The 27,101-nt window shown below is 35.1% G+C and overlaps 1 protein-coding gene and 5 long non-coding RNA genes across 11 annotated transcripts; 4 read left to right on the forward strand and 2 right to left on the reverse strand.

Annotated features, from left to right (window-relative positions):
* The first annotated feature begins 176 nt into the window (after positions 1-176).
* Positions 177-9,420, forward strand: LOC143466150 (cullin-4A-like). Its single transcript, XM_076964781.1, has 18 exons — positions 177-363; positions 2,111-2,250; positions 2,591-2,666; positions 3,091-3,181; positions 3,337-3,456; positions 3,598-3,671; positions 4,388-4,550; positions 4,728-4,900; positions 5,096-5,282; positions 5,562-5,754; positions 6,028-6,132; positions 6,341-6,537; positions 6,782-6,898; positions 7,130-7,240; positions 7,397-7,567; positions 7,769-7,876; positions 8,035-8,187; positions 8,629-9,420. The coding sequence occupies exons 2-18, from the start codon at positions 2,115-2,117 to the stop codon at positions 8,722-8,724; spliced, it is 2,271 nt and encodes a 756-aa protein (XP_076820896.1). The 5' UTR covers positions 177-363; positions 2,111-2,114; the 3' UTR covers positions 8,725-9,420.
* Positions 9,421-10,645: 1,225 nt separating this feature from the next.
* On the reverse strand, positions 10,646-18,455 carry LOC143466151 (uncharacterized). 3 transcript variants are annotated; one of them, XR_013118712.1, is made up of 4 exons: positions 18,274-18,455; positions 11,076-11,110; positions 10,817-10,914; positions 10,646-10,721 (listed from the first exon to the last, which is right to left on the reverse strand). It is a non-coding gene; the product is annotated as an uncharacterized LOC143466151 (long non-coding RNA). The 3 variants fall into 3 exon arrangements; XR_013118713.1 differs by lacking the exon at positions 18,274-18,455 and adding an exon at positions 11,233-11,514; XR_013118714.1 differs by lacking the exons at positions 10,646-10,721; positions 10,817-10,914; positions 11,076-11,110 and adding exons at positions 17,209-17,325; positions 17,951-17,992; positions 18,150-18,184 and having other exon boundaries at positions 18,274-18,446.
* Positions 12,141-12,845, forward strand: LOC143465364 (uncharacterized). Its single transcript, XR_013118606.1, has 3 exons — positions 12,141-12,309; positions 12,420-12,454; positions 12,599-12,845. It is a non-coding gene; the product is annotated as an uncharacterized LOC143465364 (long non-coding RNA).
* Positions 15,194-15,964, forward strand: LOC143466155 (uncharacterized). Its single transcript, XR_013118720.1, has 4 exons — positions 15,194-15,404; positions 15,526-15,560; positions 15,720-15,793; positions 15,889-15,964. It is a non-coding gene; the product is annotated as an uncharacterized LOC143466155 (long non-coding RNA).
* A 5,051-nt stretch (positions 18,456-23,506) lies between the features above and the next one.
* Positions 23,507-24,262, forward strand: LOC143466154 (uncharacterized). 2 transcript variants are annotated; one of them, XR_013118719.1, is made up of 4 exons: positions 23,507-23,703; positions 23,824-23,858; positions 24,019-24,088; positions 24,187-24,262. It is a non-coding gene; the product is annotated as an uncharacterized LOC143466154 (long non-coding RNA). The 2 variants fall into 2 exon arrangements; XR_013118718.1 differs by having other exon boundaries at positions 23,528-23,703; positions 24,019-24,092.
* LOC143466153 (uncharacterized) lies at positions 24,159-27,035 on the reverse strand. Of its 3 annotated transcripts, none has more exons than XR_013118715.1 (5): positions 26,592-27,035; positions 26,468-26,502; positions 26,253-26,294; positions 25,582-25,619; positions 24,159-25,439 (listed from the first exon to the last, which is right to left on the reverse strand). It is a non-coding gene; the product is annotated as an uncharacterized LOC143466153 (long non-coding RNA). The 3 variants fall into 3 exon arrangements; XR_013118717.1 differs by having other exon boundaries at positions 25,571-25,619; positions 26,592-26,849; XR_013118716.1 differs by having other exon boundaries at positions 25,512-25,619; positions 26,592-26,845.
* Positions 27,036-27,101: the final 66 nt, after the last annotated feature.

Below are 27,101 nucleotides of genomic sequence, written 5' to 3' on the forward strand. Positions count from 1 at the left end.
TTGGGTATTACACGAGAATTTTCATCAGATAATTTTTTAGACTTTGAATAGTCTGCGTTTGTTTAGTGATTTGTTTTTCATAATGCGGAATTCAACCGCATTTTTAATGACTGGAAAGATTTCTATATGTGTTACGGTACATCAAAGGCCAAAACAAGCATTGAGATATTTTCTGGTTGAGATGGTCGCTTGATCGGGATTTGCTAATTTGTGCTGCATCATTGCAAGGTTCTATAGGTTTGGTGATAAGTGCGTTTTAGCTTGTTAATTTGCAAGACCATCCTGATTAGCCTACGCATATAGTTTGTTAATACGGCTGCAAGACACGGCAGAAACTCTGGAAAGACCAGCCAAAAGATCCAGGTCTGATTTTATAACGTTCTGTTTTGTTTGGTCTATATTCCTCTCTTCGTTGTTTTGCTTTACTACATTTACATATTTTATTTTTTGACCTTGTCTTGTCAATTTTTCTACTGTAATATGCTGGTAAGTTTGTGTGCTTGTGTTTTACGGTTTTATTTTATGGCCTAATATTTCGTCATGGGCTTTGGCAATTGGGTAGTTAAGAAGTTTTTTTCCTTGCGAGTCTGTCTGCTTAATTGCTGTCACACTTTGTACGCGGTTGATGATTTTATCAGTTTTATTTGCTTAAAAATTTTTTAAAACCCAAATAAAGTACACAAAAATTGTAGTCTAGTGCAGAGTATGCCTTTGAATACTTGATCCCATCCACTCAAATTATGGCGTCATCTGGTTAAATGCACTTCTGCTCTGGACTAAAAAAATTGTTTCCCACATTGTCACAATGACATCAATTTTGATCAATAATCTAAAATTTTATGTTTCCGGCTAAAGTATAACGTATAACGACAAGCAGTTATAACGCTACAAACACAGGCTAGTCTAGTTAGCTAATGTCAGACAGATTGTCAACTCTTAAATCCATTTTTTGTTCAATAATGCAAATTCTGTCAATAATAATCAACGAAAATTTGTTCTTTTATCACTCAAAATTGCCTTAATTCTTCCTCTTTCAACTCTTGAAAGTTTTACGGTTTTATTTGCACTACGTACTTCTCAAAATATTTTTTATTATTTTGACCTCATCAGGGTTTTAGCAAAGCAGACCTACTGTATCTCCTTGTAGCTGAGACAGTCACTGCAATTTGCGGAAGATCTAACCTTTTTTAATGATTTATTTTTCTCTTGTAATAGCTTATGGTACGGTTTTTATTGGCATGTAAAAACAAAGGTGTTTAAAAGTACCCCAAACCGGATGCCTAGCTGAAGGGGTAACTAAACTTACCGTATTTTACGGACCATAAGGCGCAATTTAAATCCTTTTTTTTCCTCATAAATTGATCGTGCGCCTTATAAGCCGGTGCGCCTAATGTATGGATCAAGTAGTGCTTTATTGCCTAATGCTTCAGTGTTTTATTGTTTAATGAGCTTTATACGGTAACCCATACTCCTTAAAATACGTTGCGTTCTATAGCCCGGTGCGCCTTATGTATGAACAAAAAACTAATCAAAGCAATTTATTGACAGTGCGCCTTATGGTCCGTAAAATGCGGTAATAAGAAAATTACCTTTGTCAAGATTACTGATTTGATGCGATCATGCAGTAATGCAGTTGCAAAGATCTAAACAGCCATCAATTTGATCTTTTTATTTTCTGGTAGACATAGGCTAATAACGTTTTCATTTTAAGCATTCCGTTAATATCTTATTCTTAGTTTTAAAATGAAAGCAGAATATTTGATAGTACTTTAACGTTACCTTTTATTAATACATTCTCGACACAATTTTATTCTAGTATGGTAGTCCATATCCTTGTGAAAAGGACATCACAATTAGGTCAGTGATCTGTATATAGTAGATGCGGTTTTTGCACTCCCGTACTAAGCCCCATATTTTTAAGCGATTTAATGACAATAAAAATGTCACCGCACCATGAAATTGAGCCAGTCTTGTTCTTTAAGTCATTGGAAGTGGAACTGTTTCATAGCATAGTGTGACTGGCAGTATTATATATATCATGTCTTTAAAATTTTAGGTTTGGCTGAAAGTAGGTTTTGACTGATAATTGTTATTCTGGTTTTTATTCCAGGCTGATGTCTGGTGAATCATTAGAAAATGATCCTCCAACCTTGGACCGATCGAAAAATGGAATTTCTTTGCGCGGTGTGCAGTCACCTATTGGTACGAAACCAGGAGGCGCCAAGAAGTTGACCATTAAAAACTTCAGAGGTTAGCACATACCCGCTCTGATCCATAGCAAATTTTTTAGGCTCAACTATTGTATATGTTATATACATCTTACTCTGTGCATATGAGAATTAGTTCATTTTAGCTTGGTTTAATTCCATCTTTCTGTTTTATTTCTTGCCGTGACGATTACTTATTTCTGGTCAAATGATACATCTCTGATTCGCTGCAGTATTGCTATGTTAAATAAACCTTGCTTTTAAACGTTGGCTGCTTTATGAGAATAATATTACTAATTCATGTTGTAAAAAGCTTTGATAAAAATGCTGATAATTAAGGATTTATTGAAAAATATATAATTTTGGTTTTCATCAATTTTCAGCCAAACCAACCTTACCTGAAAATTATGAAAAGGAAACTTGGAGAAAGCTTCAAGAGGCAGTGTCAGCCATACACAGGTGAAGTTTAATTCACTTCTTACTGCACTGCTTAAATGTGCAAGTTGTTGTCTTACTGCAAGCCAAATATTACTTGCAATTGCTCTGTTTCTTTTAAACAGTTTCTGAGAGTCTTATTATTTGACACATGTCGTAATGAATATGCCCCAAATGTAATGTAGTAAAATCATAATTATCTTGTAAGTGATTTAATCCATGTACCAGTTCGTTGCTGAGCCATTCTGTCGTGCCTGAAACTCAGTTCATGTGGGTTACATTTATCATGGCATCCCACGCCATAATCGGTGCGCATTGCTTTTCTTGGGCTATAATGGGTCATTCTAGTTTTGCGGTTGTAATAAAAGCTTCGCTGTTTCTGACGCCTAATGTCATTAATAAATCATTACTCTGTAACTACCTAACTTGAGACGACACATTTGTGCAGGTCATCATTTATTCGCTACAGTTTAGAGGAATTGTATAAAGCAGTGGAGAATCTTTGTTCTCATAAAATTGCAAAAAATCTATATTCTCAGGTGAGTAAACTTGAAAAACATTGATTTTATTGTCGTTGCTTGCCGCTATCATCATCATTTGCCATTATTTTGTCGAGTAACTTGCCCTGTGCTCAAATCACGGAGAACTTCGTTTACTTTTATCGTGTTTTTATAACTTGATTTTATTGAATTAGCTGAAAGAAGTGTGTGAGAGCCACATAAAGCAGCAAGTTCATATCTTTGACGACGACGTGGACGGAGAAGCGTTCTTGAGGAGATTGGATCAACTTTGGCAGGATCATTGCCAACAGACGGTCAGTCCTGTCATAACCTTGTATTAACTTGTAGTCAGTGTCTTAACAGATGCTTATGACATGGTTCACAACTTCACGTACAAATTTTTTATCAAAATTTGGATGCAAGCTTGAGTTGCTTTTCCTTGCTTGTCTTCGCAGATAATGATCCGATGCATTTTCCTTGTGCTTGACCGGACTTACGTTTTACAAAATTCTATGCTGCCTTCATTGTGGTGAGTTTAAGTTATTTTCCTCTAGCATAGGTGGGCAGTATAGCTGTACTACAGTACCAAATTACTGTACTTTTTTAGCACCGATACCGGTACTGTCGGTACTATTTTTCAAAAGTACCAAATTACTTTTTTCAAGAAATTTCAATTCATCTCGGCACGTTTCATACGATAATTTCAAAATTTTAACAAGTATCATATGTTTTCAAAAATACATCTTAATTAATCCTTATGACTAATTTTAGCGTCTGTTGGTATTTTTTAATCTAGAAATGTCAACTAAAGTTGCAAGCGATGGACGTTACATATGTTTTAACTTGGAGTAACCTTTACAAGGGACATAATTGCTGCAAATATTGCATTTGCAGCATCATCTTTTACACAAAAAGTACCGAGTACCGACAAAGTACCGAACTACTTTTTTAAAAATAGTACCGGAACCGTCGGTACATTTTTTGCCAAATACTGTTACCGTTACTGACGGTACTTTCAAAGTACCAACTGGCCACCAGTATGTACAAAAAGTATAATATATATGGTCAATAAAATTGTTCCTGGTACTGTCGATGCAAAGGGTTTAATCTTAATGGCAATGCTAATAATTACTTACCAAAGTTGGAATTTATTAAATTTATTTGTTTGATGGTAAACTAGGTTTTTGCGTTGTATCATTCAATATAGCTTTTACGTTCTTTTATATGGAGTTAAATCGTGTGTAGGGACCTTGGGTTGGACTTATTTCGAGAAAATGTTTTGAATCTTGAACATGTCCGAGATCGTAGCTTGGGAGGATTGCTTCAACTTATAAAGCGTGAGAGACACGGAGACACAATTAATCGAACCCTGCTCCGGAATCTCTTGTCCATGTTCAGCGATTTACAGGTAACATACATACAACTTGTCATATTTTTATTCGTTTTCATAGTTGTTGTAATTCCTTGCTTATAAGATTGAGCTTTTATTTGTTTGTAACGGTGTTGGTCTGCAAGGGACTTGTATAGAATGGTTGGCATAGTTTTTGTGATTTGTGTGTCCCTTCATCAACAAATGAAATGGCAGATTTACCATTCGCTATTCGAGAAAAGATTCCTGATAGAAACCGAGCAAATGTATGCTGAGGAGGGGAGGGCAAAGAAGAATGAGCTCGAGGTCCACGACTATCTTCTACACACTGAGAGGAGGATAGCAGAAGAGCGGGATCTCTGTCTCTCATGCATGGACAGCTCCACCTTGTAAGGATCTGAAATACTTTGAATTTTTGTCGTCTTATTCATGACATTTTTGTCGTGATTGTTTGAGTCATGTCATTTGGTTTTCCTTCTTTATTATATCTACCCTATGGCTGACTATGACTGCTGTTGAAGTAAATGGACTGGATTTGCTGCCATGGGTGGGAAATTTACTAAATGTTCATCAATATTTCACAGACCCCTTCTTATAACTCGAGTCGAAGAACAACTTATTGCTGAACACACGGAGTCGCTACTGAGCAAGGGTTTTAGTTACCTTGTCGTTGAAAACCGAACTGATGATCTGAAGAGGTTTTACAAATTGCTCTCTGCCGTAAAAGATGGGACAAAATCATTATGTGCACATTTCAACAAACATGTCAAAGTACTTGGACTAGATTTAGACTAGATACTCGTATTTAAAAATTACCAATTCTGATTCTCAGATCCATAGTTTTATGCCTAAGTTAAAACAAAGTTTCAGTGGAAAGTATGATAGTATTGAATTTTATCAAAAGCACAAGTTTAAGTAGTTAATGAAGAATCATGTTTGGATACGCATCACGCTTCCTACTTCGCGTTCTACCCTACTCTGTGAGGTCGATAGTTAAAGTTGACTCACTGCCATTGTATTATGTCCATGTCATATGAAATATTCACGCAGAATGTTGCTTCGTCCATTGTCCTTGACACGGCGGCTGACAACTCGATGGTGCAGGATTTATTGGATCTTAAAGAAAAACTCGACCACATTGTTGAGATTTGCTTTGAAAAAGATCCTAAATTTGTTGAAAGCTTGCGAGAAGCTTTTGAAAGTTCGGTGAACAGGAGACAGAACAAACCAGCAGAATTAATAGGTGAGATTGCTGCCACTTTTGGTATCGTTTTGTATGTTGTGTGTTTGGTTGTGCCGATATAACATTCAGTAAACCTGACAACGTAATTTTAAGCATAATAACTGAAAAGTTACTTTTAACCATAAAGATTGAATTGTCAGCAATGAAATTGGGTACAATTGCTTCGATTTTCAAGTAGAATAAGCTTATTAACAAGCTTAGTCTTGTAATGTTTAATTCAGCTCCAAGTCTGTTTACCATGTAATGGACATCCATAATAATTGTTCTCTACAGCGAAATATGTTGACCAAAAAATGAAGTCGGGCAACAAGGAAGCCACTGAATCGGAACTCGATCGCACGCTTGATCGAATCATGCTGCTCTTCCGATTTATACACGGTTTGCTTGATTTCTATCCTGTGCATTTTGGTATTGTGTTTATAATCCACAGATATGACTCTCACCGAAATCCCCCTGCATATGGCAAACTAATCTTTTATTATGACACGGAGCGTGACTTTAGTCGCAAACCTCATTATAACCTGTAGTTGATGTTTTAATGTTTAATAATATATATACACAAGCAATATGTTTTGTATGAATGTAGGAAAGGACATTTTTGAGGCTTTTTACAAGAAAGATTTAGCAAAACGACTTCTGGTTGGAAAAAGTGCATCAGTAGACGCAGAGAAGTCGATGCTGTCCAAGCTGAAGCAGGAGTGCGGCGGAATGTTCACAAGCAAATTGGAAGGCATGTTTAAGGACATGTCTCACTCCAAGGAACTATTGTCTCAGTACAGGCAGGTTAGATCAAATCATGCATAATCTCTAGCATAGCGAATTGTGTTAAGTTCTAGGATTTTACTCACTTAAGTATGCGCACGCACTTAACGTAGTTGCACACGGTGATTAATGCTGCAATTAGACAGCGCACGATTTAGTTTATGAACCTTTCAAAGGAACCACTTTCAGTAATAACAGCAAAGCTCACCTTGAGAAAGCATAATCCATATATAAGCCTAAAGCAGTCTTTGTCCCTGCAATTCAGCACCAAGCCAATAAGCCTGACATGGAAAGCTGTGGTGTTGAGATGACGGTCAATATTCTAACTATGGGATACTGGCCGACATACACGCCGCTGGAAGTTCGACTCCCAACCTACATGGTAAGCAACTACTACATTAGACTGTTGTAATAGAAGGATTAATATAGTTTGGTTTATGTCCAGCTATAATAAACGATGAGCTTCACTGCTGTAAGCTTAGTTGATGTTCTCGTAAACAGCTGCATGATGTTATCTTTCACTTTTCTCCAAATAACTTTGAGCACGATCTTGTATTTATTGCTCATTAATAAAATGTCTTGTTGATGAGCGGTTCTTTGTTTTTAACTACAGGTACAACTACAAGAAAGTTTTCGAAAATTTTACCTGAGCAAACACTCAGGCAGGAAGCTGACGTTTCAATCAACTCTCGGCCACTGTGTGTTAAAAAGCAAATTCAAAAATGTAATTGTCAAGATGCATTGTTTTGTGAATTAGTAAATCATGAATAGTCACTAAGTTAATTATTATTGTGTTGTTCATTTTTACATTTCACCAATTTTTGTTTCTGTTCTTATTTCCTTGTTCATAATTGAGAAACTTTTGCATCATCATCACCAGGGCAACAAGGAGCTGCAGGTCTCTTTATTCCAGACCCTTGTGCTCCTCCTCTTCAACGAGGGAGACTCATTTTCCTTCCCTGAGATCAGTGATGCGACCGCGATCAGTGAAGCAGAGTTGAAGCGGACACTCCAGTCTCTCGCTTGCGGAAAAGCTCGCGTTCTCACTAAAGTAAGTCCCACATCACTCTGTCCAATGCATGGGCAATGGACTAATTCTTTGATATAGTTATAATTTGCCTGATTTGAAGTTGTACATTTTGTTCTTGGTATTTTCTCTGCTGTTGTTCCTCTGTTAACTGCTTGACTGTATCCAGGGTGGCTGTGTCAGCTTGTTTTTTGTTACCACCCTCTTGAGTTTCTTTACTTTAAGGTTCCAAAAGGTAAAGATGTTGCAGTAACTGATCGCTTCGAGTTTAATGCTTCGTTCAAACACAAACTTATCCGAATCAAAATCAACCAAATCCAGTTAAAAGAAACGGTAACCTTACTATCATTTCAAAGTTCTATTGTCAAATCACTTTTGTATCAAACAACTAAAAGATGTTTATTGTTTATGGCAGATACATGTTGATATTTTATGTTTAATTGTTTATATTATTGTAATTTAAAATAACAATCTCGTCGTTCTATCTTCAGGTCGAGGAAAACGTCGACACGACCGAAAGAGTGTTCCAGGATCGTCAATATCAGATCGATGCTGCCATCGTGCGGATAATGAAAATGAGGAAAACGTTGTCTCATCAACTCCTCATGTCCGAACTATACGAGCAACTCAAATTTCCACTCAAAGTAAGTCAAATTAAATTTCAACTTTCAGTAATCCCCGTTACAGTATAGTCATGCACAGTAGCAATAACAAAAGTTTGAAGATGAACCAACACTGATAACAAACGAGTTTTAATCATTTTGATCTCAGTGATACCGAGTTATAAGTTATAACTTTATTATAGCGTTGAACTAGATCTCTAGATGTTGGTTCCTGGTGTTTATTCTTTACACAGTAGTGGTTGGTTGGTTCGTAGTTAGACTGTTACTGTGTATGTGGGTCGTAAGTAAATCTTTTAATGATCCGACAAACCGACATTGGCGTTTGTGTGACTGTGTACAATTATACATTAACTTATTGTCAGCGTAATTAAAGTAAAGTTTTTAAAAAATTGATCGCATTCATTGTTCAAACTCACAGCACTATTTTTCAAGCGTGTAATTGAGTTCTTTTTCTTACAACAGCCGACCGACATAAAGAAACGCATCGAGAGTCTCATTGACAGAGATTACATGGAGAGAGATACAGACAATACGACGCAGTACCATTACGTAGCCTAATAATTAGGCCTAAGATAGCAGTGTTATGCGCGAAGAACTATTGTGACCGCCACACTGAGACGTTTACGGATGCACAAACTGATTTATGCCCCGCGAAAGTTGCGAATAAGAGACTTTTGTTTCGGAGACGGTCTAGACTCTAGAATAATTAAATTTGAAATCATGGTTTAATTCCTATCTCGCTGCAGAACACAATAACTGTTGATGCTGCGTTTCTGTTTACTTTTTGGTAATGACCAAGCTATGGGAGTTGCAGAGCGATGACGACACTGACGTAATCGGTATGACGCTGCAAGATTATGAAACCGCAGAAAATTGCTCGCGATTCGCTCTCAGCAGTGCTTACTTGGTCACTTGGCAAGCGTTGAATTCTTCTTTCTCAGCGTGACGCCCAATTAAGTCACACCAATAGGCAATTTATTCCTGTTGCAAACATGTGCATTCGTTTGTTTTCACGGGCTACGTCTGTGAAAAACAATGACCTTTGACCTCCATATCACATTGCTTATTTCGACAAGAAGCGCTTTCAGCAGAGCGATCGTTGCTGTCTTTATGGAGTTGTTTGTATCAATATAGAGAGGGATTAACGCCTTTTTGTAAAAAGCTTTTCGGTCATTTATTGCCACTTCTAAAGTTTCCATGGTTCTAAAATTTCTTTCGCTAAACGCTTTTACGGACAATAAACGTTCTACTGGAGTTGGCTGTGTTCTTGCTTTTGAGAAGTTGAGCAGATGCAGTTGGCAATAGTCTGTCTGGTGGAAGGCGATTTAACGCAAATAAAACGTTTTTTTCACGAGCGAATTACAATATTTTCATGAGATGAACCACCTTAAGAATCGTTGAAATGGATACAGAAAGTTGCTAGGAGAAAATCTAGAAATATTCTAATGCACACTCGATTACGATGATAAAGAAATAACAGCGGTTTACTCCAACATTAGAAAGTTTGGAATTTCTATGTGATTCGTTACAATGAACAGAATCATCGACACGGAAACAATGAAAATGATTAAAATGCTTGGAAAGGGAAATCAAGAAATATTCTACTGCGTGCAATTACAACATGAAGCTTGACACGAAAAACACAAAGTACTTTCATTGTAACAAATCAAGGCACTAAAAGGTTTGGAATAAAGGTAGCATTTGATAAGTCAGCCTTCTGCATTAAGTCAATTTAGCATAATACATAATTAATAATATTGGCATTGGAATAGGATGTATATTGAATGACGTCACTGCATTCGCTTAAGAACATATATGTTCATGACAAATCAAGAAACGCATCGAATACCAGGATAAGCAACAGCAATTTTGAAAACAGGTCTACTGTATCTGGCAGTTTTTAATCAGGTTTGAGAGACAAAAGCTTCCTTTTGTTTATCTCTCTAGTGAGTCTAGTTCCACGTAAAAATGACTTTCCGACATTCAACTTTGCATGAGTTTACATGTATGAATTATCAACACAAGAGACAAGCTGACTAAAGTTGTTCGTCTATTTCTTAATGCCATTTCAGTACTCTGTTATAGTTAGTTAGTTAGTTCTTATGAAAGTTTACTTGCACTTAAATACTTAACGGAAATCAGATGATACGTTTTTGCTATTTGGATTAAGATATCTTGTTTTACACATAACTGCATAAAGTATTAAACACCCGGAAAAATTTGAAGTAGTCTATAAGTTTATGGTGCTTGCACTATAATTTGCTAAATGCTTTCCACTTTGGACTAAATTCTTTATCCACTTTAGCTTTCCTGTTTACACTTATTACGTCACGACCACATAATGATGTCATCCCAAGTTTATCTAGAATGTGGTTAAAATTCAGACTCAAAAAGAGAATAAAATATGACTTTGTCATTTTGAGGCAATGAAAACTACAACTTGTTTTAACTAAATAAATAAACACAATAAAACAAAACGTCTGAATATTGCATTTTATTATTTAATCACTTTATAACCAGTAATGTCTGCCCAAATAGCTGTTGGCGTTTTCCTTCTGAAAAATAAAAACGTTTGAAAAACGTTATTGTTTAAAGTGTACTCACATGAAGCGAAGATGTTTAGAATAACAAACTAAAGAAGTCATATTACTTGCTAATAGCGGATACAACAAGGACAGAAGGAGCGGCAACAACAAGCACAGAAGGAGCGGCAAATAGTGCAACACTCGCCTTCAATATAGGAGTCAGCTGCAAAATATGATTGATCCACAACTTAAGAATAAGTTAAAGCAAAAATACTGACTACATTGAGTTTATTTAAGTCACAATATTTAGCTTAATTAGTTCTACTGTATACCGATATTTTAGGTGCAAAATAAAACACGAAAACTCAAGTTAAAATGACTTACCGCTCACTTTTAATGGGATTCTACCATCGTTGTTTCTGCATTTGTGACAAAACTACTTAACTCAACACATATTTCAAAATTACTACAATAATTTGTTAAAATACAAAAGTTAAAATCAAATAAACTTAATCGTTAAATCACCAAAACTTGATCTTACTTGAAGTAGGGCACGGCAGAGATTGTGGCTGCGCACAGAAGTGCAAAGACAACGACGTAGATGAGAAGTTTGTTCATCGTCAAAGTGGAAGAAACTTTCAGGAACAAAAATAATTCTACTTCTCTTCAGTTTTACGGATGCTGAACTAAGCTCATATCACTCACAAATGCCTTCAAGTCTAGAATTTACTAAAAAACACTTCTTTCTTCACTTCGCGTGCTCACATGCAGGTTTGTCACGTTTCGCAATCATGTCAGCTACAGACGTTCTATATATAACAGTTTATTTAGATACAGAAAAATCTTGTCCGACTTCCATTTAAAATTTTACAAAGCATCACGTCTGGCATTTATAGGTTATAGAATGTAAAGTAAATGAAACGTAACTAATGTACGAAAAGTGGATGTTACTTAATATCTTTAAGTTTTTTGTCAAATTACTTTGTCTCCAATAATTAGCTTCAATTTTTATTTAATTTTCCGATGCATTTGTAAGTGTCTAATTACGTTCAAACTTTGTTGTACATCGGTTGACGATTGTATAGGATGGACGATTGTAGCAAATACAGAAGGTGTGAATATACATGAACATTTTAGGATGTTTGACATTGCTGACTACTTGTACATTCTGACGAAAATGTGTATGAACGGAGAAATAGGCAAAACTCTGTCTCTATAGATACAAATGGGTGATTTTATTCAAGCTTCTGTTGCATTGAAGATAAGTAGAGTTCGCATTTGTTCAAAGGGGAGTAACTGCTTATCTTACTAGGCAAGCTTTCTTTTGCATTTAAAATAAACTGTTGCACACAGGAAGTCAGTGACTAAACGCATGCTTTCAAAACGTGACAAATCTAAGCACGAACTAGTGACAAAAAACGGATTTTTGGCAAAATACCAACTTAAAGACAGTTGTTAGTAACATGAGTTTAGTTGATAAGTAAATAAGTTGAGGAGAAGTAGAATTATTTTTGTTTCCAAAAGTTTATTCAAGTTTGACGATGAACAAGCTTCTCATCTACGTCGTTGTCTTTGCACTTCTGTGCGCAGCCACAATCTCTGCCTTGCCCTACTTCAAGTAAGATCATGTGTTAGTGGTTTAAAAATTTATTGGCTTAACTGTCTTATTAGTCATTTACTTTAGACGATTTTAAATTTGTAAAACAAAATTATTTGTTTAATTTATAGAAACACTGCTGGTAGGGGTCTATTGCGAGAGAGCGGTAAGTTTTCTAAACATATACAATATATTTACATGTACTATATATCTAAATTAGTTATGTAGGCTAGTGTATAATTTAATTAAACAAAGTTTTATAACTGAACTCGATCCACAGTAAAGCTTAATCGTTGCTATTTTTCTGCAGCGAATGTCGAAAATCCTGGACGTTTTTGTATTCCTATTTGCGGTTCGCCTTACTGTTGTATCGCTTAGAAGCAAATGATATAATAAAATTCCTATGCAGACATTTTTATTGTACTCGGACAATTTACAAATATGGGAGTGTTGTTTTTAATGTCTACTTTCAATTTCATTAACAACCTTTACATATGGTCACGAAAACAAAGAAAAATCATTGCTCGTTATAAATGAAATAAAATAAAATTATCGGATGCTTTGAAGGTTTTATTTTGTTAACATTCGTTTAGTTATGTTCACATTTTCAAAAGTAGAAAAGTGTTACGTACCGAGAAATATACCAGGAAAAAAATTAGGGTGACAAAACTGGCAATCATTTTTATCAGCAAAAGTTTTAAGTTTATAACTCATTTTCAATGCAGTGGACAACCTTAAGCAAACAGGGAATATAGGAGGAATTAACTTCTGGCGGAAAAGAAGGACTTATGGTTGAAAAAAATAAGTTTAAAAAGTGTTTGAGATCTTTTGTTTGGATATTTGTTTCGCTTTTATTCTTTTTCGAGCGGAAGTTTTAAATCCAGCTTTAACATATTTTGATCGTACCTACATGAATAGCAAACAGCGTTTGTAATGATGACGTCAAAACACGACTTTCAAATCAAATGTAAGATGTCGCTGTGAAAAGGTAGAGTTATTCAACGGTAAAAAACTCTTTATAATTCTCTAGAAGACCACCAGAGTCGCAAACAGGAATAGTAGGTGATCAAGGAAACTTCTTGAACATACAATTAATGTTATTCGCTTGAAAGCCATGACATGACGCAATTATTTCTGACATAAGTAATAACACGCGCAGAAATAAATCCAATTTCTAACCAAAAATTCGCTGACATTCGATGATGATCAGACATGTCCTAGGAGCACGTCAACTTATGTCGGCGTCAAAACAAAGAAGTCATTAAAATTGGCTTGAAGGGTGTAAATATTTTGTAATCAATAATTCGATGCAAATATGGCAACGTGCAGGTCTGCCTATGTGGCGTATATATAACTCTACGTTAATCATCAGTTGTGCACATCTGAAAAGTTTAGGTCTAGATTTGAATGTAAAGTTACAAAGCTGCAAAAAGTTAGTTAGTGCAGCTCAACAGACGAGGAGCATTTTTCTGAAACCATCAAATTTGTACCAAATCCGAAAGAGACGGAAGATACTTTGGGTCCATTCTCTAATACTGTACGCTATAAGCTTTTTCTTAATTGCTGTCTATGACGCAACAATTAATGGATCAAAGTGACGCACCGGCGACACAATTTTCGGAGGAGACTTCGATGATGATTTTAATTTTTGGACTGCTCCTTTTCCTTGCAACGAAAATTTACAGGTTGAATTTTCTGCCAGGTTCTATTTGTTAAATTTTATGGTAAATCTTCACCCATTTTTCGCAAACCTCGAGAAGGGAATATTTGTATATATCACGTGAACAATTGTGGGAAGACGAAACAAATACTTTTGTCTTCTAAATGCGGAAGTTCAGGGAGCTTACCGTTAGCTTAGGTCATAGAACATAAAGTAAATGAAAGGTAACTAATATACGAAAAGTGGATGTTACTTAATATCTTTAAGTTTAATGTCAAATTACTTTGTCTCCAATAATTAGCTTCAATTTTTATTTAATTTTCCGATGCATTTGTAAATGTCTGATTACGATCAAACTTAGTTGTTTAAGATTTTATTGTTCTGGCGAATAACATGCTTTAAATAATTATTTATAATAACGATTATAATCGTTGTCAACAGATGAACAAGTGCAAGACTGGAGCGTTGCCACAAACAACATTTTTCCTTAAATGCTGAAAGAAACACGATTATAGGGATCAATAACCTATGCTGCTGTAACTTAGGACTGAAAAATGTGAAAATATGAAAGTTGCAGTCTTTCTATTACATGGTATCCGTATTACGCTTCTCTCAATCGATCAGAAGATGGTTGCTTATACTAACAGCCCATAGCACTATAACGAGTTATATGACGGGCAGAAAACATTTACCGTGATAATGAAGGTAAAAGTGGTTTAACTTTCTTGCTATAACTATAGACCGCAGACAAAAAAAACCACAAAGATATTACGTAAATACGCGATCGTTGGCTTAATATTTGGCTGCTAAATGTTTCAGGAGTTGTTAAAATTTTAATTTGTCAAACGAATACGTTAATTTTATCGTAACGATCGCAACGAGCGACTTAAAGTGTAAAAAGGAAAGCTACTTCAACAAAAGATGATACATATACTTGCACCAACATGTACAGTGTGCATGGTTTTGTTTGCGGTATTTTTGAACAATTCTGAGGATTGTAGCAAAACATTATAAGGTTTTATCCTGAAAAAGTTTTAAAAGAGATGAGTTTGGTGATCGTAGAAACGCGGTTGCAGGCACAAAGCATTGTTATTTCCTTGCGCGAATGTAAAAGCAAAACCAACTTTTCAGAAACGTAATTAATTTTCTCTTTGTTTCCGGCTTCTGACTGCGTCATGCTTCCACAACGTGACCGAAATAAACACGAACTATCAACAAGATAAATTGTTTTTCATCAGATTTTGAACAACAATCTACAGCAAACCGCGGAGAGTCAGTTGACAAAGGAAGAACTGTTGTTTTCAGCAGCTTGTAAACTTACGAGCGTCTTTTGACGAAAAGTGCAGTCTTTAATCGCAAAAGCTCCTTCCACTTTGACGATGAACAAACTTCTCATCTACGTCGTTGTCTTTGCACTTCTGTGCGCAGCCACAATCTCTGCCTTGCCCTACTTCAAGTAAGATCAAGTGTTAGTTGTTTATCGATTAAGTTTGTTTGATTTTAACTATTTATTTTAATAAATTGTCGTAGCTCTTTTGAAATATGTGTTGAGTTAAGTAGTTTTGTCATAAATGCAGAAACAACGATGGTAGAATCCCATTAAAAGTGAGCGGTAAGTCATTTAAACTTGAGTGTTCTTGTTTCATTTTGCACCTAAAATCGGCATAGAGTAGAGCTAATTAAGTTAAATATTGTGACTTAAATAAACTTAATTTTGTCATTATTTTTGCTTTAACTTATTCTTTAGTTGTTGATCAATCATATTTTGCAGCTGACTCCTATCTTGACAAGGGTTGTTGCGTTGTTTGCCGCTCCTACTGTACTTGTTGTTACACCTAGAAGCAAGTAATATGACTTCTTTAGTTTCTTATTCGAAACATCTTAGCTTCATGTGAGTACACATTAAACAATAACGTTTTTCTAACGTTTTTATTTTTCAGAAGAAAAACGCCAACAGCTATTTGGGCAGACATCACCGGTTATAAAGAGATTAAATAATAAAATACAATACTCAGACGTTTTGTTTTATTGTGTTTATTTATTTAGTTAAGGCCAGTTGTAGTTTTCATTGCCTCAAAATAAAAATGTCATATTTTTTTCTGCCCCTGTTTATCATATATTGTGATCACCCGGAGTACTTAAATTGAAAATTCTAACCATCACATTCTGGATAAACTTGGGACGACATCATAATGTGGCCGTGACGTAATACGTTTTTGCATAGGAAATTTTAAGAGGAGAAAGCATTCAGTCAAAAGTGATAGCATTAGCACATTAAGCTTATATGTCGAAAGTATGATGTAAATTAAAACAAGAGCTATGCTGCACAACGAACGAGAAAGGTGCATCACAAATTTAGTTTAGGCCAGGGCTAGATCCAAAACTATTGCGTAGAAAGCGGAGGAAGACTCGATGTGAAATGTCTTGTAAGCTTTTCATAAATGAAAACGTGCATATGTGCATGAGAATATAACAGACGTTAAAAAGAAGGATTGGTTTGGTTGCAAGAATGCAATGTAGGCCCAATGCGGCGTCACCATCTATGCCACGTCTCTGAAACCTGTTTCCATATTGCAGTTGACTCGAACTACGCCGGACAATGTTGCTTTGCTTGCCTTCATGCTGGGCTTGCTGTTACGTCTTGAGGTGAACAACTCTCACTATACTTTGTACGCTGGATATTTAAGCTTCATTTGAGCACATTTTAAGCGATAAGTCGTCGATTACTTTTTGGTTGTGTGGAAAGGGAAACAACAAGTTTACTGCCAGACGCTACTGATTGTTTAAGAATGGTAATGTCGTTAAATAAAGCACAATTTTCCAACGGCTTCTTGTTTAATTTTTCTGTACGTTGGTGTTCACAGTAAAATCATAAGTTTAATATTTGGAGACATATTTGAATTGTTTATAGTTTGTGTGACGAAAAAGGCTTCCTTGTCATGTAGTGTCTACTGTTTTTATTGTCGCTGACTTCAACTGCACGCAAGTGACGCAATAATAATATCTTGTCAATTCTGTTTCTGATAAATCTTTTCGAAACTAAGCTTTTGAGTTTTGAGGTTTTTCTAGTTTTAAGGACGTGACGATAATCTTTTAACAAAAAACATATTTTGCTGTTCATTTTCTCTATGTGTTGTAATAACCACAACAACATTTGCGTCTTATGCATTCTCCTTGAAGACGCGTGACGCTGTTTCCTAATTAGAAAATAAGCAATTGCATGATGCTGTGATTTGTATGGCTCATAACTATAAACACAATTAATTAACCTGCGCACTTTATTAAGATTTTGTTTAAATAAACACAATTAAACTTGACAGCGAAATACTTTAGTGTTACATTTCATATTTCTTCACATTATTATTCTTGAAGCCAGTCTGAAAATACAAAACAATATTAACAAAATTCATTAATTGAAAATAAAGTATCATATGCTGAAAAATAAAACGTTTTACGGTTCAGCTTTATGATTCTTAAACGTTTTCCCAGAACAGACTTTTAAATTTTTACAGAAAACATTTGTCATGTTGACCTCAACAGCTGGCGCCTATCAAGTTTAATTATCATCATATTGGATAGTTACAAATGTTACATAGCCTAGTTTTTAACGTACATGTTATAAAATCAGAACAAATGCCAAAAGCTATACAAATACTTAACATCTAAATTATCAACGCAAGATCCATTCAAAAACACAACGCTTTTCTGTCAAAACTAGGAGGTGAAGCACATAAATTCTCATTCACAATGGTCTACCCATCCCGAAATATACTGAAGTAACAGGAATACGAGACTGACAAATGTTTAAGGTTAAAAACTAGAAACAAACTTCAAATCCAACTCTACAAGTTTTACGTGAACGAAAATTTAAGTTTTTGTTTGTAGAATGCGGCAAAATGTTTCCATATCCAGCTCTGATAGCCCATCAATTACTCTACACAAGCTTATGTTCAGCTTCGGTTGAAAACCATAATACTTTAAAGGCAAAATTTGAAAACCTACCGCAGTCTGGAGAACATTCAAAACTGGGGTATTTGGCATCGACTGCAAAAAAATTAACATTTGTATCCAAGCACAGTAGTAATTTTTAAATATTTTTCACATATTTTTACAAACATTTGTTTTGACAAGCTGAATGTTAAGTGTAATATTGAGGAAGAGAATTGGCAAAGAAAATATGCAACACCAAAGAACAACTTACCGCTCTTTTCTAAGGAAACCTTTGCATCGACAGCCCTGCCAATAAAACAGAGAACTTAGTTTACGAACCTACTCAGTAGTAGTCCAACGTTACGACTCGCAAAAGCACTCAAACATGATCTTACTTGAAGTAGGGCAAGGCAGAGATTGTGGCTGCGCACAGAAGTGCAAAGACAACGACGTAGATGAGAAGTTTGTTCATCGTCAAAATGGAAGAAACTTAGGAACAAAAATAATGCTCAATTCTCTTCAATTTAGCGAATGCTGAACTGAACTGGTATCACTCACAAACGTTTTCAAATTTAGAAATTTCTGCAAAAAGTGTCTTCCTTTACTTTCGTGCCTATAGCTTTGTCACGTTTCGCAATCATGCGCTTGTAGACTTGGAACAAAAAAGCTTGGCCAGTAAGATAAAAGATCACTTCCGTTTGAACTTTAGTCTTTTACAAAGAAAGTCTGGCATTAAGGGAAAGAATATCAAGTAAATTGAACGTGATTACTTTCAGAAAAATTGATGTTATGGGCAAAATAAATTTTTTGGTAAAAACGCTTTGTCCTTAATAATTAACTTGTGCACTTCTCGTCAAAGATGATCATATAAAATTGCTCATAACGATCTTAGAGTTTACAAACTGCTGAAAAAAACTTCTTCCTTTGCACTAGATTTTCTGGCCTTTGCTGGACTGTTGCGTGTAAACTGGCCTGAAGACAGTTTTCCTGTTTTCTAATTGATGTATATTTTTGTAAAGTTCTGAAAAATCGGTTTGATTTTTTTTATTTTTACAGGAAAGTCGCAATGCATCATGCCTGTAGCCACGTGTCTACGATCACCAAATTTGCATCTCTTTAAAATTGTTTGCTGATGAAACCGGATGATGTCTTTATCTACAAAGTTCGCAATCCTTCGAAAATACTGCAAAGAAAAATACATACACTTTGGTGCAAGTGCATGAATCATTTGTAAGTCGCTTTGTGGGGAATTGAAGGAGTCGTCAACTTTGTAAATATATTTAAAGACAAGTTGGTAAAATTGACTTGACTTAATTGCTACTATTAGCGGAATACTATATACGCGCTTTTTGATCTCAATTACATATGATTATTAATAACCAATCAAGCCAAAGCGGCAGGCACAATTAGGGGCAAAGTTTAATCGTGAAAAATTTCAGAAACTATATAATTACAAAATAACAGCAACTTGTTTGCGCACAGTTATTCGACGAGTAGAAATTTTATGTAATTTATCATCTCTTTCCACTTTATTTCGGAGATATGCACACACTAATGTTCAGATATATTAAAACCATGTTTAAACAGGGTAACGTCAAACAGACAGCTTTAAAACTGTATCAAATGATTCGTCACATCATGGCTTTATCACAAGTGTAAAGCAAATTGGCTGGAACTAGTTTTGTCGAGAAGACATAAGACTAAACACATAAGACAAGATGGAGCAAGTCTAACTGCCATGAAGATATCTCATCTAAGCCTAATCTTCTGAGGCCAGAAAACACTTAAACATATTAATTCACAATGTTTATTTTGTTTCTTTTTTAACAGCTTTTTTAGCAGTTTTTCCAATTGTTGGAATGCAGAATACATCACGATCGAGGCCGAAGTCAGGATAATGTCAAGTTCAATAACGTTCAAAGAAAAACAAAATGCCACTGCATGATTCCATTCTATTTGAATGAATAAGACAACTGTCGATAAAACAAAGAAATGATTAAAATTGCTGAGTAAATCCAAAGAATATCTTATAATCAATAATTCGATTCCTGCAAAACCATTCATTGACCATGACTGTGACATAAATATGCGTTTGATGTAGGTGAAGGTGCAGTTTGATGTTCTCATGAAGATGGAGATTTTTAGTAGATTTTAGATGTTATGGTTTCATTTTTAGTTTACGACTCCAGGTTTCATTCAATTTGCAGCAGAGTGATTCATAAAATAAACAATAAACTTTTCACAATAACCTTTATGGTGGTTATGAAAAGCATGATTATTATAAGCACGTATAAATTGCATATCTCTGCACAAAGGCTGTACGGCATGGTTAAACATCTGCAGTTCTACAATTTCACGATTCTACGTTTAAAATTACCCTTACATAAGACCTACGTTGCTATACTTTTATTTGTTTTATAACAGACCTTTTTTCAGTCAGAAGTTTTCGAATAATTATAAATGTTTTATGGAAAAGGATGTGGAAGCACAAACGTCAAAAAATTAATTTATACAGAAATTAATATTTCGATAATTAACATTCCAAACTTCGTAATATAAATCTTAAAGCAAATTATTTTGACATTTCTTTATCAATTTTATTTAACTCTATTGATCAAACTAATTCAAATTCTTCAATTTAACCAAAAATATCAGAATTTTTGACCTTTTGTTTTATCCCATTTGCTGTTGGGATATTTCAGTGTAGTTAATATATTTACGTGTAGTAACATTTTTTCTGGCCTTAAATATGCAAAAGATAGTTTTAAAAAGATAGTTTTGGTTTTAAAATTTGTAATATATTGTTTTGTCACAGTTTCGTTGATGACGCCAATCATCGATGGATCAAACTGCTACAACTGAGACGACTTTCTACTCAGAAGAGATTTTGGTGACGATTCTTGTCTGCGGACTGTTCATTTTTCTTTTTCTTAAAATTTATAGGTTCGGTTATTGCTGATTATTACGTAGTTGATATCTTCACTCGTCTAACATGTTAAGTTAAATTTAGCTACTAAATTTGTAAAATGAACTTTAATTTTCTAAAGGAGGGATTAAGATAGCCTACATATATATGTTTAGATATTAGTACAGTATGTACAAACACTAAACGTGTATTTATTTGTCATTTAATGTTACTTTGCAAAGGACATCTTCGTTCGCCTTTGTTACGACAGTGCTTTAATTATAGTCTCCAATCGCCATTGACAAACGTAACACGCGCGCGTGTGCAATGTTTCTTAATTATGACGTAATTGGCTCATTACCTTTGCGGTTGGCTGTGGTTCAGTCATAAGCTGACAACTGTTTCAGTTTTCGCCTTGAGTGCTGTCTGCTTCTTCTTGTAAAGCTTTAATTCTCTTTTGAGCACCGAGAAAATACGAGAATGTGTTGAGGCTTTTCCACTGGCGTTAACAACGTTGTAACAACGACTTATACTGTGCAACGAGACCTTCTACGGAATACACAATAACAGCTGCGCAGAAGTGACGCGACAGTGAGTTGTGTAGATTTTAAGGTTTTGAAGCTCAGTTGCTTGTATACGCAGGTGTGCAAAGATGATCATTGACCCGTACGGCAACATAGATGCGGAGGCTTTGTCAAATCTCGAGAAAGGAACTTTGCAAAGTTTCATGTGAACGATGGTGGAAAACGAGAGGAGATTCTTTCGTAACCCAATTAGGAAAGCTGTTAAATTTCCTGATTTTTGGTTTCGGCTTCTGATGAAAAAGAGCGGCAGCTTAAACATGACGATTCATCGTTGACGACAACTCGAATTTCTTCTCCAACGCTGCATTATCGGTTGAACCAACGATATGGTTGAACTATCACTATAATGGCAGTTGCAAAAACACTTTGACCTTGTCGTTAAATAAGTTGACAAAAGACTTCAACATCAATTAGAGTTTGAATTTCAGCAAGTTTTATTTCGTTTTTTTTGTGTTTGTTGGTGTTCTTGTTTGTTAATTTATTTTGATATCCCACCCCGGTGCAATTTAAAACTTTAGACAATTAATTATGAAAAGAAAACTCAGTCGATTTGAAAGAAACTTAAAGTAGTCTGCAAACGTAGAAATGTGATCGTAAAGAAATTTGTTTTCTTTTAATTTATAAAGAAGGTCAATCTATAGCCCTTGACAACATGTTTTTCTATGCACACCCCAGAATACGATTACGGACGTGTAGATGAAACACGGAATTTCTTGTTTGCTTTTGATCAAGTAGCTTTTTGATCGGTTTGCGTTTGAGACAAATTTTCCACATTGTCTTGGTGATTTTTTCATTTTGACGCATTGTTTGTGTTTTCCGTGCAGGTATACTCGCGCACAGCTGGAGTGCAACATAAAAATTCCATAGCTTGAGCGTGCGTGTCCATACGTTATGGGCAAACTCAGAATTAAACCGCTGTTTTAGAATCTTGGCGAAAAGTTCAACAATCGATCATTCATTTTACTTTGATCATTTAGCAACAATCATTCGCTTAATTCGTGGCTTGTCTATACTTATGGTGTTCTTAATTGATTATTGATTTCAATTAAAAATCTTATATGCTCGTGGCGTCGCTCCATTATCCTTGTGGACGTTCTAGAATTAGGCTGCTGTAATTATACAACATGTTAAAAACTAAATTTGCAGTATTTAGGCGTGCAATTATCCACATGTCCAAGAACAGGAAATAACTTTTCGCGAAAATTTGTGATGTGATAAAATTACAAAATGTTTCGTAGCGTAAGGGGCAAATTGAACATGCCATGCAGGATTACCAATCCAGGATCAGTGTTATAAGCCCTAACGGTAATCGGTAAATACGGAAAACAGCCAAGTAAAATTGCACCCTTAGGCTTAAGGATTTGCAATAATCGTTTAGAAATAAGACACGTTTATGAAATTTATAACTAGGTTTCTCCGTTAGTTTCATGTGTGAGTGACAACTATAGAAATTCTCCAAATGACATGTTTTTCATTCACAGCACGGCATTGTAGGAAGAGAAAGGTCGTCTCCGTAGAAGAACGTTTGAAGATCTTTTGATCGATTTAAATGTTTCTGCTTTCTATGTTTGAAATATTTATTGTCTCCTTAGTATTTTTTCTATATAGTGCAAAGGTTAAAGACTTTGTTTATTCGTGGAACCCTTCGCTTTCCGTCCACAGCTCCCTGTTTGAAGCCAGATATGTTTATTTTTGGAAATTCGTTCTTGTGTTGGTGTCACTTGAAGTAGGGCAAGGCAGAGGTCGTGCAGGCTGCGCATAAAGGGTCAAGCACAACGACGTAGAGAAGTTTGTTCATGGTCAAACTGGACGATTGTAGAAAATACAGAAGGCGTGAATGAATATGAACATTTTAGGATGTTTAACATTGCTGACTACTTGTACATTCTGACGAAAATGTGTATGAACAGAGAAATAGACAAAACTCTGTCTCTATAGATACAAATGGGTAATTTTATTCAAGCTTTTGTTGCATTGAAGATAAGTAGAGTTGGCATTTGTTCAAACGGAAGTAACTCCTTATCTTACTAGGCAAGCTTTCTTTTGCATTTATATAAACTGTTGCACACAGGAAGTCATTGACTAAACGCATGCTTTCAAAACGTGACAAACCTAAGCACGAACTAGTGACGAAAAACTGATTTTTGGAAAAATACCAACTTAAAGACAGTTGTTAGTAACGTGAGTTTAGTTGACAAGTAAATAAGTTGAGGAGAAGTAGAATTATTTTTGTTTCCAAAAGTTTATTCCATTTTGACGATGAACAAACTTCTCATCTACGCCGTTGTCTTTGCACTTCTGTGCGCAGCCACAATCTCTGCCTTGCCCTACTTCAAGTAAGATCAAGTTTCGTTGTTTGTCGATTAAGTTTGTTTGATTTTAACTTTTTATTTTAACAAATTATCGTAGCTATTTTGAAATATGTGTTGAGTTACGTAATTTTGTTATAAATGCAGAAACAACGATGGTAGGATCCCATTGAAAGTGAGCGGTGAGTCATTTAAACTTGAGTTTTCTTGTTTCATTTTGCACCTTAAAATCGGCAAAGAGTAAAGCTAATTAAGTTAGATATTGTGACTTAAATAAACTTAATTTTGTCATTATTTTTGCTTTAATTTATTCTTTAGCTGTTGATCCATCATATTTTGCAGCTGACTCCTATCTTGACAAGGGTTGTTGCGTTGTTTGCCGCTCCTACTGTACTTGTTGTTACGCCTAGAAGCAAGTAATATGACTTCTTTAGTTTCTTATTCTAAACATCTTAGCTTCATGTGAGTACACTTTAAACAAAAACGTTTTTTAACGTTTTTATTTTTCAGAAGGAAAACGCCAACAGTAATTAGGGCAGACATTACCGGCTATAAAGAGATTAAATAATAAAATGCAATATTCAGACCTTTTGTTTTATTGTCTTTATTTATGTAGTTAAGACCAGTTATAGTTTTCATTGCCTCAAAATAAGAAAGTTATATTTTTTTCTGCGCCTGTTTATCATATATTGTGGTCACCCGGAATACTTAAGTTGAAAATTCTAACCATCACATTCTGGACAAATTTGGGATGACATTATAATGTGGTCGTGACGTAATACGTTTATGCCTAGGAAATTTTAAGAGGTAAAAGCATTCAGTCAAAAGTGATACCCTTAGCACATTCAGCATAAATGTCGAAAATATGATATAAATTGAAACAAGAGTTATGCTGTAGAACGAACGACAAACGTGCATCACAAATTTAGTTTAAGCAAGGGCTAGATCCAAAACTATTGCGTAGAAAGCGGCGGAAGACTCGATGTGAAATGTCTTTTAAGCTTTTCATAAATAAAAACGTGCATATGTGCATGAGAATAAAACAGAAGTTAAAATGAAGGATTGGTTTGGTTGCAAGAACGCCATGTTATGCGAAGCCACCATATCTGCCACGTCTCTGAAACCTGTTTCCATATTGCAGTTGACTCGAACTACACCGGATAATGTTGCTTTGCTTGCCTTCATGCTGGGCTTGCTGTTAAATCTTGAGGTGAACAACTCTCACTATGCTTTGTACGCTAGGCATTGAAGTTTCTTTTGAACACATTTGAAGCGATAAGTCGTCTATTCCTTTTTTTGCTGTGGAGAAAGGGAGACAACAAGTTTAGTGCCAGCCGCTACTGATTGTTCAAGAATGGTAATGTCGTTAAATGAAACACAATTCTCCAACGGCTTCTTGTTTAATTGTTCTTTGCGTAAGTGTTCCCAGTAAAATCATAAGTTTAATATTTGGAGCCATATTTGAATTGTTTATAGTTTGTGTGACGACAAAGGCTTGCTTGTCATGTAGTATCTCGTGTTATTATTGTCGCTGACTTCAACTGCTCGCAAGTGACGCAATAATAATATCTTGTCGCTTTTGTTTATGACGAATCTCTTCGAAAATAAGCTTTCGAGTTTTGAGGCTTTTCGAGTTTTAAGGACGTGACGATAATTTTTTCACAAAAAACATATTTTGCTTTTCATTTTCCTCTATGTGTTGTAACAACAACAACAACATTTGCTTCTTATGCATTCTCCTTGAAGACGCGTGACGCTGTTTCCTAATTAAAAAAAAAGCAATTGCATGATGCTGTGATTTGTATGGCTCATAACTATAAGCACAATAAATTAACCTGTGCACTTTATTGAGATTTTGTTTAAATAAACACAATTAAGTTTGACAGCAAATTACTTCAGTGTTACATTTCATATTTCTTCACATTATTGTTCTTGAAGCCAGTCTGAAAAAACAAACCAATGTTAACAAAATTATTATTTAAATAATAAAGTATCTTATGCTGAAAAACCGAAAAGTTTTACGGTTCAGCTTAATGGTTCTTAAACGTTTTCTCAGAACAGACTTTTAAATTTTTACAAAAAACATTTGCCACGTTGACCTCAACAGCTGGCGCCTATCAAGTTTAAATATCATGATATTGGATAGTTACAAATGTTACATAGCCTAGTTTTTTTACATACATGTTGTAAAATCAGAACAAATGCAAAAAGCTATACAAATACTTAACACCTAAATTATCAACGCAATTAAAAGATCCATTCGAAATCACAACGCTTTTCTGTCAAAACTAGGATGTGAAACACATAAATTCTCATTCACAATGGCCTACCCATCCCGAAATATACTAAAGTGACAAGAATACGAGACTGACAAATGCTTAAGGCTAAAAAGTAGAAACAAACTTAAACTCCAACTCTACAAGTTTTACGAGAACGAAAAATTAAGTTTTTGTTTGTAGAACGCGGCAAAATGTTTCCATATCCATCTCTGATAGCGCATCAATTGCTCTACACAAGTTTATGTTCAACTCCGGTTAAAACCCATAATACTTAAAAGGCAAAATTTGTAAACCTACCGCACTCTGGAGAACATTCAAAACTGGGGTATATGGCATCGACTGCAAAAAAATTAACATTTGTATACAAGCACAGTAGCAATTTTTAAATATTTTTCACATATTTGTACTTACAACAATTTTTACAAACATTTGTTTTGACAAGCTGAATGTTAAGTGTAATATTGAGGAACATAATTGGCAAATAAAATATGCAGCACCAAAGAACAACTTACCGCTCTTTTCTAAGGAGACCTTTGCATCGACAGCCCTGCCAATAAAATAGAGAACTTAGTTTACGAACCTACTCAGTAGTAGTCCAACGTTAGGACCCGCAAAAGCACCTAAACATGATCTTACTTGAAGTAGGGCAAGGCAGAGATTGTGGCTGCGCACAGAAGTGCAAAGACAACGACGTAGATGAGAAGTTTGTTTATCGTCAAAATGGAAGAAACTTAGGAACAAAAATAACTCTCAATTCTCTTCAATTTAGCGAACGCTGAACTGAACTGGTATCGCTCACAAATGTTTTCAAATTTAGAAATTTCTGAAAAGCATTTCTTCCTTTACTTTCGTGCCTATAGCTTTGTCACGTTTTACAATCATGCGCTTGTAGACTTAGAACAAAAAAGCTCGGCCAGTAAGATAAAACGTCACTTCCGTTTGAACTTTTAGTCTTTTACAAAGAAAGTCTGGCATTTAGGGAAAGAATATCAAGTAAATTGAACGTGATTACTTTCAGAAAAATTGATGTTATACGCAATATAAATTTTTTGGTAAAAACGCTTTGTCCCTAACTACGCTTTCTTTTGCATTTATATTCTTTGTCCCTAACTACGCTTCCTTTTGCATTTATATAAACTGTTACAC

The sequence above is a fragment of the Clavelina lepadiformis genome, chromosome 7, assembly GCF_947623445.1.
Source record: "Clavelina lepadiformis chromosome 7, kaClaLepa1.1, whole genome shotgun sequence".
Taxonomy (NCBI): domain Eukaryota; kingdom Metazoa; phylum Chordata; class Ascidiacea; order Aplousobranchia; family Clavelinidae; genus Clavelina; species Clavelina lepadiformis.